Genomic DNA, 19,105 nt, shown 5'->3' on the forward strand with positions numbered 1-19,105 from the left:
ATTTCGGCTACCTAAGGAGTTCCTGGCAATGCTACAAATCAAGAACTTCCCTCAAAAGATAGAGATGCAGCAGGGAGTAGAAATACTCTGAGCGGCCACAAAGCCATTTCCACTCCCTTGGCTCTGTTGAGCACCCCTGCTGGTAGATCCAGGCAACTGTTCCTGCCGAAATTCAGAAGCCCAGACCCTGCCCCAGGGAGTAACATTACCCACGGGTTAACCTAAGGATTCACACAAATATAATTAAGACCAGAGATTGGGAAAAGGTGGTCAGCATACAAAACGCACTCCCCCATCAATATTCCCTTGCCTCTGTGGGAGACATCAGCCTTTCTAGGCTGTCAGAACTGATGCATCAAATGGTGTGTTCAGAGAGGAGTGGCATGAGAGCATCCAGTGACACAACGGCATCCTAAGAACGATAGATCCACAGTTGCTGAGATCAAGTTCACACAAGGGCATTCGAGACTCAGAGGTGTTTTTTTTTTTATTTGTTTTTTGTTTGCTCATTTTTGTTTTGCTTTGTTTTAACGGCAGGAATAAACCAGGGGAGTCAGGATTGTCGTCAAGGCGACAGGTCTGCTGGGGAAGTCAGATTGCATGGAGCCTGAAGAGGTTCCAGACCATTCTGTGGCCATTCTCGTCCACGTATGAGGTGCCGTGGGGTCACTGATGAGAGTCGATGCCCTTGGGATGCAAAGAAATTTCAATAGTTTGCATCAACTCGAAAATATAAATATGGGTTGTCCTCCCCCAAACAGGGCATGAGAAGAATATTCAACATACGGTCCTTCTGGTTATTTAAACTACCTTCTTTCCATTTTAGATCAACACCCCCGGCTTAACCCTTAAAGGCATACTCTCAGGAGAACTCAGCTGCCAGGAGGAAAAACAAGACGTGAGCCATGACGGTAGTAAAGTAAGCTGAACAGTGGATGCAGAACTTCAGGAGCTCGGCTCCAGGTCTGACACAGCACTAACCCTCCTGGGCCAAGCCTTCACGATCGTGTGGGAAGTGAGGCCTCGGAGGCTGCTGTACGAGCTCCACACCACGTGGAAGGGGAACTGGGGTTAACTCAAACACTGTGGCCAAGCTAACCCGAGCATGGACGTAAGGATGGGGGTCAGGCCTACAGTCTTGACGCAGAGAGGTCTCTGCTTAACAGTCACCTGTGTGACCCACAGGGCACCTCCACCTCCATTCCCTGTCCTGCTAACCATGAGCACCCCAGGAGGCTGCTGGGATTGTGGAGATGTTGGCACTTCTTTAGAATCCCGAGTGGGCTGGCCAGATGGCTCAGCGGGTCAGAGTACTGGCTGGGCAACCCTGAAGACACAAGTTCTGTCTGCAGAGCCCAAGGTGAGAAGAGAGAATTGACTCCTGCCTTCTAACCCCACACAAGCCATGGCATTGCACACACACACGTGCATGTGTGTACACACAAATAACATGTAAATAAGTGAATAAACGAAACCAGAATCTCCTCAGTGGCTGTCTCCAAGATGCCTATCTCTGCTCCTGGCCATTTCTTCCTTGTGCACTATCAGCATCTCTTCACACACATCACACAACGTGTGTGAGTGCCCATGAGTTTGTATGTAGGTATGCACACATATGTGTATGTGTGAGTATGTGGATGTGTGTATACGTGTGAGTGTGTATGTAAGAGTGTAGGTGTGTGTGTGAGTTAATGTGCGTTTATGTGTGTGTATATGTTTATGTGTGTGTATATGTTTATATGTGTGTATGTGTGAGTGTGCATGTGAATGTGTATGTGTGTGTGTGTGTGAGTGTATGTGCATGTGTATGTGTGACCCTGCTCATGGACCACATCACTCCCTGCCACTTTTTCCTTGGTTCCATTTTAATTCTAAGAGAGGCTAAGGTCAGGGGCCTGACCAATTATTAACTCCTAGATACAGTCTTTATTAACCTTTCCAACTCTAACCTTGCAACTTAGCATTTTATGCCATTTTCCTTGTACGTGCCTGAGGCCACATCTATTCACCTACACATGATCTCTGCGTCCCTATCACAGGCCATCCACCTTTCCAAGGGTTCACTGTTAGCTTGTTATCAGTCTTCATTGATGTGTCTATCAAATATTCCACCCGCTCACCCATCTGTCCATCTGTCCATCCACTTACCCACACCGCATCCAACTACTCACCAATCCAACTGCTCACATGTCCACTCACACAATTCCCCTCTGCTGTCTGTATGGAAAAGGCTCAACTCCCACCCAAAGAGTCTTCACTCCCTCAAAGTTCCACAAACCAAACTATGGTTTGTTTCTTGGGTTTTCTCTTCCTTTTAACAGTAAAGTCAAATTGACTTTTCCCATGTGTATTTACTGCCTGATGGTAAGAAATGAATTATTCACAGATAATTTCATTAGTTATTAAGTCTATCATTTGGGGGAAGGAGAGATAGCTCAGTGGTTATGACCCCTGGCTGCTTTTGCAGAAGACCCAAGTTCAGTTCCCAGTCCCTACATGGTGGCTCATAGCTGTAACTCCAGTTCTAGGAGATCTGATGCCATGCTCTGACTGCCTTGGCCACCAGGCACACACATATGGTGCACTTACATACATTAGGTGAACTACGTATACATATGGTACACTTACACACATGTAGGTGAACCAGACACATACATGAACTTACAAACATGTAGGTGAACCAGGCATACACATGGTGCACTTACATACATGTAAGTGAACCAGGCACACACATGTTGAACTTACATATATGTAGGTGAACCAGGCACACACATGTTGAACTTACATATATGTAGGTGAACCAGGCACACACATGTTGAACTTACATATATGTAGGTGAACCAGGCACACACATGGTACACTCACATACATGTAGGCAAAACACTCACATACATAAAATAAATAGTAAGTCTTTAAAAAGAAAGTATACCATTTTCATCTCAATTTCAGGCATCTACGTATACATCTTTTACACACATCTTCTTTGATGGTTTTATTTTATTGAGATAGGGTCTTGCTATGCAGCCCAAGCTGGCCTCAGACTGGTAGCATTCCTCCCACCTCAACTTGCCGTGCTGGAATTACAGGTACGGACCACTGTGTCTTACTGTCGCTGTACAGAAATATCATATCGGATAGAACAAATGATGTGGGACGTGGGACAAAGAAGTGAAGATCCACGGCACTTCTCACACCGACACGTAGAGATGATAGTCGTGGTATTTAAGGGCCCGTGGGGGCCAGAGCTAAGACCTGACCTTCTCACTGCCGTGTTAGGAGCGAACTGTGGAAGCCCCAGTCTACCTTGATGGCGGCAGGTCCTCCACATGAGCGGCAGGGAGTGGCTCACTTACCTGCTGCTGAGACAGACCCTCGGGCATTGGAGTGAGGACAGCCTCCGGGTGCTTGCAGTCAACATCAATGAACAAATTCTGCTCTTCTTCAAAATAATACCTGTGATCTGAGAGAGAGAGAGAGAGAACCAAAATGCATGGGTTTCATGTTAAAATTCTGTATTTATGCCACTGTAGCACAGTAACTTAGCTACCCTTTTAAAATAAAATAAAGCTTTCGTGCAAGCATTTCAACTCCAATGCTTACTTTCCACCTGGCTATTATTAAATTGAAAATTTATCAGACCCAATAGAAATGTTTCCACAAGGGAAAGAAGAAATGCCAATGTTTGAGATTTTTGAAGTTCAACTACAGTCAGAGATATCAGGTAGCCAAGAGGAAGAGCAGAAACAGATAATTTAGTTTCTAAACATTACGTAGCACCACACAGAAACAGAAAAGCAGCAGGGTGGGACCTGCTTATTAACTTCCTGTCTTTCCCCCCACTGTGGTCTAAAAAAAAACCCCAGAATCTGGCTTTAAAGGAAAGCTGGGAGCAGACCTCAGGGCGAGTGTGCGTCCACCATGTTCCAGGCCCTGAGCTCCGTTCCCAGCACAAGGAAGAGAACTAAACCAAAACTGAATCCAGAATGTGCTCTGCGTCTGGAAGCAGTGGGCACAGGAGCAGCTAGGAAAGAGAAACCTCCGGGGGCTGACGGGATGGCTGGGAACCTGAACCTGTGACTTTTTAAAGAACTTTCTGGGTACCTCAGGGACATCAGGGACTAAGAACTCTGGCTCAGACCAAGCTGCCAATTTGGCAACTTGGGAAATGGAGACAGGAGGCCTGTTTAGGGACACGCCTTTGAGCCTCTGCACCTCTTTCCTACCCACACTAAGACCGTTATCCCATCCCGAGCCAGAGCTGTGCCGTCCTCTCACAGCTGCCCTCTCTGTCACAGCTGCCCTCTCTCACAGCTGCCCTCTCTCTCTCTCTCTCTCTCACACCTGCCCTCTCTCTCTCTCACAGCTGCCCTCTCTCTCTCTCTCTCTCTCACACACAGCTGCCCTCTCTCTCTCACAGCCTCCCTCTCTCTCACACACACAGCCTCCCTCTCTCTCACACACACTGCCTCCCTCTCTCTCACTGTCTCCCTCTCTCTCACAGCTGCTCTCTCTCTCTCTCTCTCTCTCTCACACAGCTGCCCCCCTCTCTCTCTCTCACAGCTGCTCTCTCTCTCTCTCTCTCTCTCTCTCTCTCTCTCTCTCTCTCACACACACACACACACACACACACAGCTGCCCTCTCTCTCTCACAGCCTCCCTCTCTCTCTGCCTCCCTCTCTCTCACAGCCGCCCTCATCCACCCCTGGAGGCCTTGCCAGTCTTTGGATCCTGGCTGGGATCTCGGTTCCCAGGAGCCGTGGTCCCTGACTCGCCTCTGACCCAAAGATCTCATGCTTACATCTCGGTGTCAGCATGCAATGTCACACAGGCGACAATGTTCAGTGAGATTTAGGAAACCTCGAGCGTTGTGACTCCACTGAGCCTTCCCTCAGCAGCAAGGACTTTGTAGCCCCTGGGTAGATAGCTCCCTCCTGACATGAACGCTGGTCCATGCAGAATGGCAAAGCTGGGAGAACCAATCTGATATCAGTGTGTCGTGGCCTGGTCTGATTTGGGATGGGTGACATAAGAATCGCAGATGGGGGCCCCAGCACCTGAGGGCTACAGAGAAGGGCCACAGTGGAACAGTTGGGGGCACTAACTATCCTCTGGTACAGTGGTTCTCAATCTGAGGGACACGACCCCGCTGGGGGACTCCTACGACCCTTCCACAGTAGTCACCAAAGACCATCAGAAAACACGGATATTTACATTACGACTCATAACAGAAGCAAAATTATAGTTGTAAAGTGGCATCAAAAATAATCTTTTGGTTGGAGGTCACCACAAAATGAGGACGTGTATTAGAGCTTTGGGAAGGCTGAGGGCCACAGCTCTCGGGAGGAGGCAGCTGGGGAGTCGGCTAATTGCGACGACTCCCTTAATTCTCTGATTTTGTCCTGTGCAGCTCTTCGTGCATTTTGCTAGCGAGTCTCCATACTCGGTGGCTACATGGGGGATTTTAAGAGCAAACCACCCTTCATTTAGGAGGCTCAGGCCCAAGTCAGGGGGGATGGAGGGAGGTGTAGGAACTTTCCACGCTGCCTCCTCACGGGAGTCGGTGCTACATGCAAAGATTGGCTCCAGACCTTGAGAGACCAAGGACTTGGTCCTGATGAAGGAGCGGCCTCTCTTCACGGCAGCCTTGGTCTTCTCCAAACCATCTCTGGTGCCCTCCTTGGCTGCCTTCATAAGTCTCTGCATCTGTAAAAACAGAAGCAAACGAGTCAGGCGCTGTGATCGCCCACACAATGCTACCTGATGTCACTTTAAAAGAATACTGTCAAGTAGTCTGGGTCTAAACATTACCTGGAATGAGCTTTTCGATTTGGGGGAGGCGTCTTGGTTATATTCAGTGTATATGTGTTTGTGGTTTTGATTTTTTTTCTTTCTTTGTAATTTTTTGTTGTTGTTGTTGTTAAAGACAAGCCCTTCCTTGACAGGGTTTAAAAACCCTCCTGCTACATCAAAGCTTTTTTTCTCAACCTCTTCCAAACAGAAGGAGCTCTGAAGAGTGGCAGATAGTCGTGTGCCCAATCCAAGGACAGGAGAGTTAGCTGCATGCTCAGGCTCCCAACAAGCTTCTGGATGGTCTCCATGGCGGGCCCTTCCTGCCATGGCGCTAGGCACAGTTTACACCCAGCTGTTCAGAAGGGCAAGACAGAGTCGGGGACAAACAACGGGCTGAGGCTGGCCCAGGGAGTAGGAAAGCAGCCAATCCCTCTGTAGGGACATAAATCAGAAAGACAGCCCATGCAGGTTGAGTTCACTGGCCCTGGTTTCCTCCAGCCAGATCTGGGATGTAACAGACAAATGGAAGCCACAGGCGTCCGGGAGCGGCTTGGCACAGCCGGCATCTCATTTCTTTCTTTTTAAACAGCTAGGACTGAAGGTGTTGGCCTCGGACACTGGATGTCCTTTCAGAGAAAGCCCAAGAGGCCAGTGAACAGACAAGCCAGCATCCTTCACAACAGCCTTTCGGCAAGCCCACTTCAACCCTCAGCGGGCTGCCATGACAACAAAGCCCACAGCTCAAGCCCTCTGCTACCTGCTGTGGCCCACTTCGCCCAGGAGACAAGGGTGCTGACTGGCTGTCTTTGGAAGAGTCTACACTGAAGGCCCTTACGTCCCAGTGCAGACATCACTTTCTACTCGATGACCATTCCACACAGCTATAATTAACCCCTGGCCTACGCTTCCAACCCGGCACCCCAACTCAGATTTCCACCCCTTTTCTAACCATAGTTTGCTGTGACGGATCTTTAGAGGGACTCTTGTCCCCTATCCTAACTCCTACGCCCTCAGCTCTGCACATGCCCTTAACCTACTGGGATGTGAACCGCTCTTGAAGCTCGCTACAGTTTCTGTTCCAGGTCCCGTTCCTCTCGACCCAACCATGGGCAACGGCACCTCAGCCCCTCTTGGCCACATCAGAATAGTCAGAGGACTGCAGAGTGGGGCAGGAGGGACCCTCTAGACCCCAAAGCTCGCCTCCCTGTTAGGCAGAAAAGACTACTTTCCAGGAGCTAGCTAAGGAGGTTCACCCGAAGCTCGACCTGCACGCCGGGCGCTTACTGTTCATGCTCCTAGCGCTTGCTCTCATCTTTGGACCTGTCAATCACAGCTATCCGCACATTCCTAAGCTGGACCGAGCTGACTGTGCGGCATGCTACTCCACCAAGCAGAGAGCCCACGGCTCCCAAGAGAACCCCAGAGCTTGCAAACTGTCTCCCAGATCTGCGTCTGTCTTCACTGTCCTGCGGGGAACCAACCAGACGCTGGCCAAACAGTGGTGTGACTCATGGGAGGGCAGCTCTTCAGAAAGCCTAGTGTGTATTGTTGGACAGTCTAGCTTTAGTGAAACCCCATCTAACGTGGATAAATCTCACACTACCAATGGACGGAGAGTCGGCGAAAGTTACTTGACAGTACCCTTTTAAAACACATCTCAGAGGACTAAGATATGCAAACCCAGTAGTTCTCAAACGTTTGGCCTAGGAGCCCCTTGAACCCCACGGTCACTTTCACTAGTGGTTTTGAGCAGGAAATGGAGCCCAGGGCCTTGGGCTTGCCAGGCATTTGCTTCACTCGGCTCCTAAAGACCACTGAACGCCCTGACAGCTTTCGTTTATGTCATTAATCTATCAGTGACAATTTCAAATCTTACATTGATACTTACTTAAGCAGATAATCAATCTATTGCGTTTTGCATTAAATAACACAGTTATAGGAAACTACTTTCCAAAACAAAAATTGGTATTTATTTTGCACGTGTGGGGATCTCCCAGACACTGCTGACTCCACAGTCCATCTGTTGCGACGTCACGACACATCGCAAGCGCCTACAAACGTTCTCCCTTCGCTCGCTTGCGAGAGAACAAGTTCAGAGGTCATTAACGACGGCCCTGGAAATGCTCGCCTGGCCCGGGAGCCCTGGGCCAGGTTTTGAGAACCACCGTTCTGGCTGAGCTGCACAGGGCGTCTGCCTTGTGCAGGGGGTCAAGGAGGAGCCACGCTACCTTCCACTCCTGCCTCTGCTGTGCCTCCATGGCTCCCACCGTACTGGCCACCAAACCTCTCATCTTTTCCTCACAGTGCGCCTTAAAGCGGGTTAGGTCATGAGAGAGCTGCAGCACAAAGAGATACGCTTTTCAGAACGGGCTCTGTGGGTCCCCAGAGGCTATCCTGCATGAAGGACGTGACACCGTCTGGCTGACCCAAGGTAAGACAGACACACAGGTGAGTAAGGCGTCCAAGAAGGACGTGTCCTCCTTCCACCGGCAGGCTGCACGCGCCCCCGTGGAAGAGCAAAGCCAGTGAACGTACAGAAAGCCTATGTAAGATCACTCAGTTACATCTCCGGGAGACAAGAGCTGGCGCGTGCCAAATGCACTCAAGGCTCTTCTGGGTCTACGTCCGAGGGGAGGAACCTGGCATTCAGGACTGTGCTGGAGTGCAGTTGCTCTGGGGAGACAGTCTTTGTGCTAAATGGCGTCCTGACTAACGGTTGGCTGGAGTGTGCTGAACCGACCTCCCTACAGTCATCAGCTGAAACACACAGCAGGCCATTCTCCCCTGGCAGTAGTGTCTCCTGTTAGCCAGGACGAGGACACTTGAAATAACGTCTAACAGAAAGCTGAGACTACTTAACAACTCAAGTTTTAAGAACGTGACGCATTAGTCTAGAAAGCCTCTTCTCCATGTGCTTCTGTGTCCCACAGGCCTACAGCACAAGGACCCCTATCCACAGCCCATCCTCCAAGCAGGAGGTGTGGGCGCTGCACCTCCTTACTGCTCCACACTCAGAATCTCTAGTGCTTTTCCTAGTAACAAAAGGCTGCTGAGCCACCTGCCATCCTCGCTGGCATTTCTGGAGGCTTGACAGTAACCAGGTCCACCTTGAGGGCAAACAGAGCAGTCTTATTAGCACTGCCGGACTGGGTGCCATCTGCCCAAGTCAATCAAGAAAACGGGCCTCACGTGTTTGCACCCTGGATGCTCCCCGTGCTGGGCTACTCTTTGAGGACCTCGTTTTAGGTCAGGGGTATCTAATACAGCATCACGCAAACAAATATTGCCTCATTATAAGCTCCCCTGGCTACAATTGCAGGTCCACTCCTGGACAGATCCTGCTGTCCCCCTGACCATAAAAGAAGACCTGTGTTCCTGGAGAAAGCCTGAGTGAAAGCCCATCATGATATTGTCCCCAGGTCTGAAATAAGTCAGAGAAAATGACAGTTCTCTGGTGACAACTTCCAGAGATACCGCAACACAAAAAATTAGTCTCAATCTCAGCCTCAGGCTGATGGAGTCACTGGGGGAAGGCAAGCAGATGAGGGAGATTTTGGTTAATGGTTACAGAGGCAGAACCATGGCTTAGATGAGGACCTCACGTGGGCTGCCTGTCAGCCTCACACAGGAAGTGCTCAGACACCACCGTGACTATACCCAGTCAGTCAACTGTAAGAAGTGCCACCAAACAGGAGTTACACGCAGTACCAATAGATCCTTCTACACCTGGCCAAAGGGGACCCCAGCAACAAGATGATGTGACCCTGCCAGCCACAGCCCCACATGCACCTCAAGCTGTCGTCAGGGCCAGGAGTGCCGCCCTCAATGAACATTCACTCTGAGGGCTGAGTTCCCCCCGGACTGTGATCTCAGATGTCTTAGGCCCCAAACTCAACGTTCTCTCTCTCTCTAGGGAACGGTGACCTAGGAGGCTGCAGTCTCGCTGCTCACCGCGTTCCCTGGCCCTTGGTTTGCATCTGGCTCGCAATGCAAGGCAGTCAGTCAGTCACTGGCGGAGCAAGGCAGAGCTGGGCCTGCCCTGTCTAAAGGGCCCGGCCGGCTCACTCTGTGCAGAAGGACTGCGACCGCTAGACTGCATTAAGTTGCTGATGTTTTTCTTCCCTTTCTAACTTTGCCTTTGTGGGAAGGTGGGGAAGGTGGTCTTTCTCTGTGGCCCTAGCTGTCCTGATACCACACCGCAGGTGGGCAGTGAACTCCTGACAGCCGTTGTGATTCGACCTCCCAAGTGCTGGGATTGCACTTGTGCCAACATGCGTGGCTTTTACCACCTTCCTTGATTGTGGATGGTAAGCCTGCTTCGTACTGCAGAAGTGGCTTTAGGAGGGTGTGACAGCCGGATCCTTCTGTGCTTACAGATAGGAGGCTACTTCGCTGGTACCCCACGCTCTCCAAAACCCCGGAAGTGTGTGACTCCAAACGTTTCCCAGACGTGTTCCCAGGGAAGCAGCAGGACGCTCGTCCACCACACAGACCAAGCACATACTTGCTTTTTATGGTTGCTGCGTAGGAAGGACCTGGGAATCCCGTTCTTGCCCTCCGAGTCGCTTGGCTCCTCGTAGCTTTCAAACTCGCTGGAGCTCCACCCGTACTCCAGGGAGCTGTTTCCACCCTCGCCTCCGTTCTCCACGTCATCGTAAATCATTTCATCTGGGTGCACAGATCAAGGTGACAGCAAATTAAGTCTGAGTCACCAGACGGGGGGCTGCCCCGACCCTGTTCAGGAACAACACGGACGCTGCTATGGGCTCTGGCTACCCCGGATAGACCCTCCTCCATGTGGGCAGTGATTAGAATCTGAAAATGTCCTGCATGCGATGTTGGCACGTCAGAGCACCACTAGGCATCCTGGGGACCCAGCACGACTACAGCAAATAAAGTGAAAATACACTAAACAGTATGTGAGCTGTTAGGAACCTCCCACAAAGGGAGACCTTAGTATATGGACTATACAAAGATTAGAGGCACAGGAGAGAAGCAGGTAGAAAGGTGACCCAGAGGTGATACTTGATGGATGGGGGAACCTAAGGATTCTAAGTAGCTCTCTAAGTAGTGAATAATTCTGTAAGCTGGGACACAAGGGAGGCCTACTTCTCCTCCATCCTCCCCTGGAGGCTGAGCAGCCTGGGTACCACCGTGGGGCAGGGCCTCTGCATCCTGAATGACCTGGGTACCACCGTGGGGCGGGGCCTCTGCATCCTGAATGACCTGGGTACCACCGTGGGGCGGGGCCTCTGCATCCTGAATGACCTGGGTACCACCGTGGGGCGGGGCCTCTGCATCCTGAATGACCTGGGTACCACCGTGGGGCAGGGCCTCTGCATCCTGAATGACCTGGGTACCACCGTGGGGCAGGGCCTCTGCATCCTGAATGACCTGGGTACCACCGTGGGGCAGGGCCTCTGCATCCTGAATGATCTGAGTACCACCGTGGGGCAGGGCCTCTGCATCCTGAATGACCTGGGTACCACCGTGGGGCAGGGCCTCTGCATCCTGAATGACCTGGGTACCACCGTGGGGCAGGGCCTCTGCATCCTGAATGACCTGGGTACCACAGTGGGCCAGGGCCTCTGCATCCTGAATGACCTGGGTACCACAGTGGGGCAGGGCCTCTGCATCCTGAGTGACCTGGGTACCACAGTGGGCCAGGGCCTCTGCATCCTGAGTGACCTGGGTACCACAGTGGGGCAGGGCCTCTGCATCCTGAGTGACCTGGGTACCACAGTGGGGCAGGGCCTCTGCATCCTGAGTGACCTGGGTACCACAGTGGGCCAGGGCCTCTGCATCCTGAGTGACCTGGGTACCACAGTGGGCCAGGGCCTCTGCATCCTGAGTGACCTGGGTACCACAGTGGGGCAGGGCCTCTGCATCCTGAGTGACCTGGGTACCACAGTGGGCCAGGGCCTCTGCATCCTGAGTGACCTGGGTACCACCGTGGGCCAGGGCCTCTGTATCCTGAGTGACCTGGGTACCACCGTGGGCCAGGGCCTCTGCATCCTGAGTGACCTGGGTACCACCGTGGGCCAGGGCCTCTGCATCCTGAATGACCTGGGTACCACCGTGGGGCAGGGCCTCTGCATCCTGAATGACCTGGGTACCACCGTGGGGCAGGGCCTCTGCATCCTGAATGACCTGGGTACCACAGTGGGGCAGGGCCTCTGCATCCTGAGTGACCTGGGTACCACAGTGGGGCAGGGCCTCTGCATCCTGAGTGACCTGGGTACCACAGTGGGCCAGGGCCTCTGCATCCTGAATGACCTGGGTACCACCGTAGGGCAGGGCCTCTGTATCCTGAGTGACCTGGGTACCACAGTGGGCCAGGGCCTCTGCATCCTGAATGACCTGGGTACCACAGTGGGGCAGGGCCTCTGCATCCTGAGTGACCTGGGTACCACAGTGGGGCAGGGCCTCTGCATCCTGAGTGACCTGGGTACCACAGTGGGCCAGGGCCTCTGCATCCTGAATGACCTGGGTACCACCGTGGGGCAGGGCCTCTGCATCCTGAGTGACCTGGGTACCACCGTGGGGCAGGGCCTCTGCATCCTGAGTGACCTGGGTACCACAGTGGGCCAGGGCCTCTGCACCTGAGGTAGGCACCTGACTTAGGACCAGGTGATTCTTACAAGAGAATTTTACACACAGATGCTGCAGTTTCTGCCACTGAATCTCCCTTCCCCCTTCCTTCTCCGCTTCTCTCTCGATAGTTACCAGGGTCCGTGTCTGCCACTTGTCAGAGACCAGCCTTTGATTTTTCAGGCTCTCCTTCTCGTTCTGGTTTCTGTTTTCTACCTTTCCCTGGTCCAGGCATCCTCTCGGCCACCCTCTGATATTGCCCTCTGAGGCGCTTGACTGACCTCACCGCTTTCCAGTAAGTTTTGGACACAGGCCACTGTCTCAACAACTTCACTGTTGTAAATCTGCCCTGTTTTTAAGATTAGTGAAGTCGAACTATGATGTGATTTGCAGTCGGATTTCATCTTTGACAGAGTTTTAAAGATAATAGAATAACTATTTTTGTAAAGTGGTTTTAAATGTCTAAATAGTTGTCATTCGTTCGTTCACTCATTGTCAAGCTTGGGATTGAACCCAGGACCTTGCACATGCTTGAGTGGCACTCTCCCACCACACTGTACAGTCCCAGTCTTTTATCTTTGTTTTTATCGGGTCCCACTAGTTATCCGTCTTGCCTTGATCTCATGCTGCCGGTCAGGCAGGACTTGAATTCATTCTGTGGCTCAGGCCGACCTTGAACTTCCGGTTCTCCTGCCTCGGCCTCCAGAGTGGCTAGGATGATAGCTGGACACCATATCATTTTAATCCTTTTCAAAATTATGTTCATAATATTTTTATCGATTTGATTGGACTTCATAGCGGTTTAATGTTAGCTCGACACAGAGTCATTTGGGGAGGGGGAACCTCAACTGAGAAAATGCTACCGACAAGAGTGGCTTGTGGGGACCTTGCGGGACATTTTTTTGACTGATGATTGGTGTGGGAGGGTCCATGTCACTGTGGGCTGTGGTCGTGGGTGCTCTAAGGAAGCAGACTGAGCATGCAGAGAAAGTCGGCGTGCGGCTCCCCTGCAGGTTCCTTCCCTGCCTTTCCCCAAGGATAGAGTGTGACCCCACGGTTTTAAGCTGACATAAACCCTTTCCTCCCCAAGTTGCTCTGGGTCATGGTGTTTTGTTTTTTTTTAACACAGCAGTAGAAACCCTAAATAAGACAGCATGTTCATCAAATAACTTTTGCATGCTACTTTTGGGGGCCATTTGTTAATACGTGCATTGAAGTATGGTCCATAATTTTACAGGATTACACACACGTGGAACCTGGCTTGGGAACCATATATATCCTCACAGCTGTCCTTAAGTCAGCCACACTGGCGTGCTACAGCCATTGATTCTGTAGCCAGCAGCCATCAACACTGGTGAGGGCTTCGTGAAACTCTTCCTCCAGTTGCTTGAGGAACTTGTCTCCGGCCGTATCTCAGATATAACTCCCCATGTGCACCCGGAGCCTCTGCCGAGGGGCCACCATGTACCTCTAAGAGTGCCATGGAGCAGGACACCTAATGGGCAACAGTTATAGTGCAGCAGCTAATGGCTTACTGGTCAGACTGGCTACGTTTATTTGAGTTACCATCGCGCTTCTTTCCCACACGTTCGCTTCCTGGTTGTCACTGCCCTCACACATCCCTCCTGTTACACTCCGTGACCAGTGTTGCTGTTCAATCTGAAAAGCTCTATAGGCAGTGGGGCCGGCCGAGTTTGTATTGACTCAGTGTTAACACAGACAATGCTGAGACCCACTCTGCAGTCTTCCCTTACGCTACCCGTCATTTTCCTCTTAATTTATAATCCCTTACTTTCAACCAGGTTGGTTTTACTCACTGGTTTAGAAGTTAAACAATGTACTTCTATGATGGCCAGTGGGCCTTTCATAGCCAAACAAGCCCACAAACGACAAGGAAACAACAGGGAAAGCAACCAAGGTCTGCCTGAGATGGCCCGGCTCCCCAGTACATGGCACAGCTTTGGGGGTCAGCCCACCTGCAAACCCACCAGCACGGTCGGCTGCCGAGACTGACTGATGCCTCGTGGCTTGCCACAGGCCTCCCAGCTGCTGTGCTCACTGCACTCCTGCTTCCTTCTGCTTCTGTATCCTTTCCCTGGGGTATAATTCTGTTTCTCCAGTCTGTGAGGACAAACCCAGGCTTCTGACCGCCTCGGCATGCTACAAAGATGGTGCTTGTCCGGACATGGGAGCTGTAAGAGCTGCCTCCCTCTCCCGACTACCCGGTGGCCTAGCATCTTTCTCCCGCTGCTCTCACTGGCTTGCCTGCTCCTTTTGCTGCTTTAAGGCTGTTGCAGGGATCTGGTGTTCCATTTATGTCTGCCAAGTTCTAGCTCAGTGTTCAATGAACCCTGCTCTAGGTTGTGTCTCTATAGTCTGACGATTTATATTTTCCCTTAGACCTAAAGGCCTTCCCCTGACTCTCTGTATATCCCCGTTTATATCACTTCGTAGGTGCACGCTGGGCATCTTCCCTGTGCTGTCAGCAAGCACTCAATCACACCGTATGAAACAAGCACCAGGAACACGAGGCCAGAATGCATGGATGCTGGACGCAGGGGACCACCCACACACTAGCTACTCTTGCACCCAGAACGAGAACTGCTAAACTAGACCGAAAACTCTAGTGTGGACAGGATCAAACCTGGTTCAGAGTCTGAGTTTTCCCTTGGAACATCATCGTAAATTGCTTCCTCTGGATCTGCAAAATAAGGGAAGATGTGTTAAAAAGTGGCTAGAACTTGTGCGTATAAGGCGAATGTCGGAAGGCCAGCCTCCCCATGTTATAAATATCCGGAAGGTTCAAGCAGAGAGGTGACCGGCTTGGCAAGAAGAAGGCTCTATGAGTGAGAGCTTCAGCTCTAAACAGAAGATGTGAAACCTGACCTATGGGAGGGAGTTCCCCCCTGGTTTCAGGGCCATTTTTTCTATAGCTGTGTTTCCTTTCATGCTTCTTTGAAACATGTTTAAGCCTGTGGGGTCCAGATGTTGTCCTGAATACAAAGGTGGGACAAAAGTCTTAGGAATAAAGACTCCATTGGTGCCACGTGGCATGGGGACCTACTGAGCTGCACTGATGGGCTGTGAGCGGGGTTTACAGCCTGGAGGTGGGAAGCCACCCTTGCCAGTCATGTCTTGATTGCATGGGGGCAGTTTTCCTCCTGCGTTATGGGAACCTGAGCATTCTGTGAGTAAGTTTTCTCAAAAAGTGGGGTTGGAGGGTTGGGGATTTAGCTCAGTGGTAGAGCGCTTGCCTAGCAAGCGCAAGGCCCTGGGTTCCGTCCCCAGCTCCGAAAAAAATAAAGTGGGGGTGGGGTGGGGCAGGGGGTTATATAAAAATGTCACAAACCATGCAAGATGATCACATGGGCCCACCAACAACACTGAGACTCATCTGAATATGTGAAGTGTTTACGTGCCTCGTGTGGAAATATGCTTCAGAATAAAAAGCCGTTTGAAGTTAATTTTCAAAAGTATTTGTGTTACCCTTTCTGTGGAAGGACACCCAACCACGATATTTTACCGTACTCAAAAATGTGGGAGACGGACTATAGAGCTCAGTTACCCATCACCATGGGGACCAAGTCTTCTGCACTCCTGAAGTTGCGGTGGCAGCTGGCACACCACTAACACCTGAGCGACTGCGGCCAGAAAAGATTCCTCCTCCCAAGACAGGGTGAGGTAGTGCACACCCTAGGGTTGCTTTGAGCAGTAAATTATTTGGAGAAAGAGGTAGGGGGAGAGGGAGAGGGAGAGGGGGGGAGAGGGGGAGGGGGAGACTGAAATAGACAGACAAGAGAAACAGAGACCAAGACAGAGTCAGAGACAGAAACTGACAGATGAGAGAAACAGAGACAAAGGCAGTGACAGAGAGACAGAGACACAGACAAAGAAGACGTCTGGGCATTGTACACTGGAAATAAGACTGTTAGTACATAACAAGCTGCTGATGGATTCTTGTGACAGTTCTGAGTCCTGAACAGCCACCACAGTCGCCCTAGAACCTGTTAGTCACAGTTAAAGCAAAGCCAAACTTTCCAGAAGAGGCTTGAACCGAGAGGCGGCTGAAGTGGTTTGACTTTGCCAACCATGTGAAGAGGGACACGGAAATAAGGAGCTACTGGGTAATAAAAGGGATAATCTTTACTTCCTTACAAATAAGAAAACAAGGGGCTATCCAAAAACATCTCAGTTTTTAAACAACTGTGGATCCCTGGACCTGCACGCCCCCTCCCCAGCATTGCCCCTGAAGAATGGCTGACCACAGGCAGCAGGCAGGTCAGAGCATTAGCTCCCCATCATACGGCGAGGCCAGCCTGTACCAGGAAGAAATGGTGGGGGGTGGAGCAAATGCTCAGTGCAGAGCTGTGACTGACTCAATGCAAAGCAAAAGGCCGCTTTGGAGTCCCAGGGAAACTTCTATACCTCCATCACTGTTAGTATGTAAGTAAACAGAAACATTTTATAGTTTCAAGTTTCCAGGAAAGGAAACCCACTGCCATCCTCTGGCAGGACCTGTGGGTGCTTAGGGGTGGGGGACCCAGGCCCCTGGGCCGATGGCACTTACTTTCCATCCAGGCTGTGTTGGCAGGGTCGGCTGCCCATCGGGCCAGGGCACTGCCTTCTTGGCTGCCTTGATCACCGCTGGAAGTAAAGACATCACTGAGTCGAGAGTTGGAGGAACACGCCAGTCATGGGGGCTGAGTGACCTATAACATCCATGCGTGCTCACACACTACTGTGTCTGCCGTAGAGCTTCCCAGACACAACTACACGAGTCCCAAGTTCAAGTTTACAAACTCAAAGTCTACGAGCCGCCACACGTACAGCAGCGCCAGAAGTGTCATCCTCTCTGCATACGCTGAATGTCACACATCATGCCTCCTGGCTGCACCGGGCCTAAGTCTTCTCTTCCTCTAGCATAGGTTGGCAGGAGGAAGGTACACGGGCCACGGGGCTCTCCGCACCCACACAGTGACAGTCACAGCCAGACAGGGACTGGGACTCTGTCTTACACAATGCGAATGACTGTGGCACTTTCCACCGAGAATGGCAAGAAGGGATTCACTGGACAAAACGTGAATTGTCACTGTGAGGTCTCAACACACCGACGGGCCCCAGGACACCCACTCCCTGCTGAGGCAGTCACAAAGACAACTCAGGGCAGTGTAGAAGTAGAGGGAAGGAAGAGTGCAGAAATAGGGAGACCGCAGCAGCGACAAAGCCAACCCAGGCAAAGAGAAGGAACAGATTCCAGTCATTGAGGAAGGAACCCAACCTGTCAGGGTAAGGTCAGGCAGCCGAGGCCACGGCCTGCACCGCCCCCTTGGTCGTTAAAGGTTCTAGGGAGAAGTGTCTGTCTGTGAGGTCTCTAGAGGGGCTGAGGGCGAAGGTCGGTGAAGGCCTTCACTGTTGCCCCTTGTCTGGGAAGACACCCCATGAAGGCTGACACCAGACAGCACCGGAACCCTTTAGGAACCGCTATTTCCTACTGAGGTCATACCCAGTGGCCATGTCGAGTGGAAGAGTCACCCCATGTCCCTAACAGATGCCAGCCTCACCATGCTTCCCAGAAAGGGCAGGCAATTTAAAACTTAGTAACTGCTAATTCCGTAAGGCTCCACTGAGCACACTCCAACATTTCTTGTGTCGGGGTTAACTGTGGAAGAACTAGAGTGGCAGAAAGGGAGACCGTGAAGGAGAGACATATTAGATGTGTGTGGATGTGTGCATAGGGCGGAGTAGGGACTGGTCCTGTGCTTAGTGACTGATGGCGAAGGGGACCGCAGACGGGAAAGGGCATGTCCACAGGGCACAGTCAGGCAATAATCCGATGCTTGGCAGGCTGCTGGGGATGAGGCATGGTATAGCAGACACCCATAGATGTGCACACAAGGCAGACATGGTCCATTGCTGACCTGAGGGGTGGGACTACATAGGACAGGGAGGGCTCTCACTTTTTGAAGTTTCCAATTGCATCTGAGTATTTTGTTGTTGGTGTGGTAGTTATGGTGTTGGTATGTGTATGCATGTACACATGGTGTGAGTGGAGGCCACACACTGGCATGTGCACATGTGTGTCTGTATATACATGTATATTGTGAGTGGAGGCCACAAACTGACATGTGCACATGTGTGTCTGGGTGTACATGCATGTCTGTGTACATGCATGTTGTGAGCAGAGGCCACACACTAACATGTGCACATGTGTGTCTGTGTCTACGTGTATATTGTGAGTGGAGGCCACAAACTGACATGTGCACATGTGTGTCTGTGTCTACATGTATGTTGTGAGTGGAGGCCACATACTGACATGTGCACATGTGTGTGTGTGCATGCATGTTGAGTGGAGGCCACACACTGACATGTGCACATGTGTGTCTGTGTGTACATATATGTTGTGAGTGGAGGCCACACACTGACACTGGGTGTCTTTCCATTACAGAATGCCTTACCTGGAGCCTACTGATTCAGCTAAACTGGCTGACCAGCCAGCCCCAAGGAATCCCCTGTCTCTGCCTCCCCAATGCTGAGGTTACAGGTTTATGCCCTGCGCCCAGTTTTTATGTGGGTAATGAGGGTTGGACTCCTGTGTGGCGAGCACTTTATTGACTAAAGCCATCACCCCAGCCCTGATTTAAGTTTTGGGAAGCAAGGTCTCACTCTGCAGCCTAGTCTAGTCTAGAACTCGTGACCCTTCTGTCTCCATCTTCTCCGTGGGACC

At 51.4% G+C, this 19,105-nt stretch overlaps 1 protein-coding gene across 4 annotated transcripts in view; it reads right to left on the reverse strand.

Moving 5' to 3' along the window:
• Arhgef10 (Rho guanine nucleotide exchange factor 10) overlaps positions 1 to 19,105 on the reverse strand; it is a 91,011-nt gene that overhangs the window by 48,008 nt on the left and 23,898 nt on the right. For 2 of the 4 annotated variants that reach the window (NM_001427033.1, XM_006253400.5), the window contains exons 6-11: positions 16,949 to 17,025; positions 15,026 to 15,082; positions 10,295 to 10,458; positions 8,019 to 8,126; positions 5,589 to 5,703; positions 3,354 to 3,460 (exon numbers count right to left, since the gene is read on the reverse strand). In NM_001427033.1, coding sequence (NP_001413962.1) covers positions 3,354 to 3,460; positions 5,589 to 5,703; positions 8,019 to 8,126; positions 10,295 to 10,458; positions 15,026 to 15,082; positions 16,949 to 17,025 — 628 coding nt within the window. The remainder of the gene's footprint in view (positions 1 to 3,353; positions 3,461 to 5,588; positions 5,704 to 8,018; positions 8,127 to 10,294; positions 10,459 to 15,025; positions 15,083 to 16,948; positions 17,026 to 19,105) is intronic. The other 2 variants (XM_063275478.1, XM_006253403.5) reach the window with 1 other exon arrangement.

The sequence above is a fragment of the Rattus norvegicus genome, chromosome 16 (genome assembly GCF_036323735.1).
Source record: "Rattus norvegicus strain BN/NHsdMcwi chromosome 16, GRCr8, whole genome shotgun sequence".
In the NCBI taxonomy this organism is placed as follows: domain Eukaryota; kingdom Metazoa; phylum Chordata; class Mammalia; order Rodentia; family Muridae; genus Rattus; species Rattus norvegicus.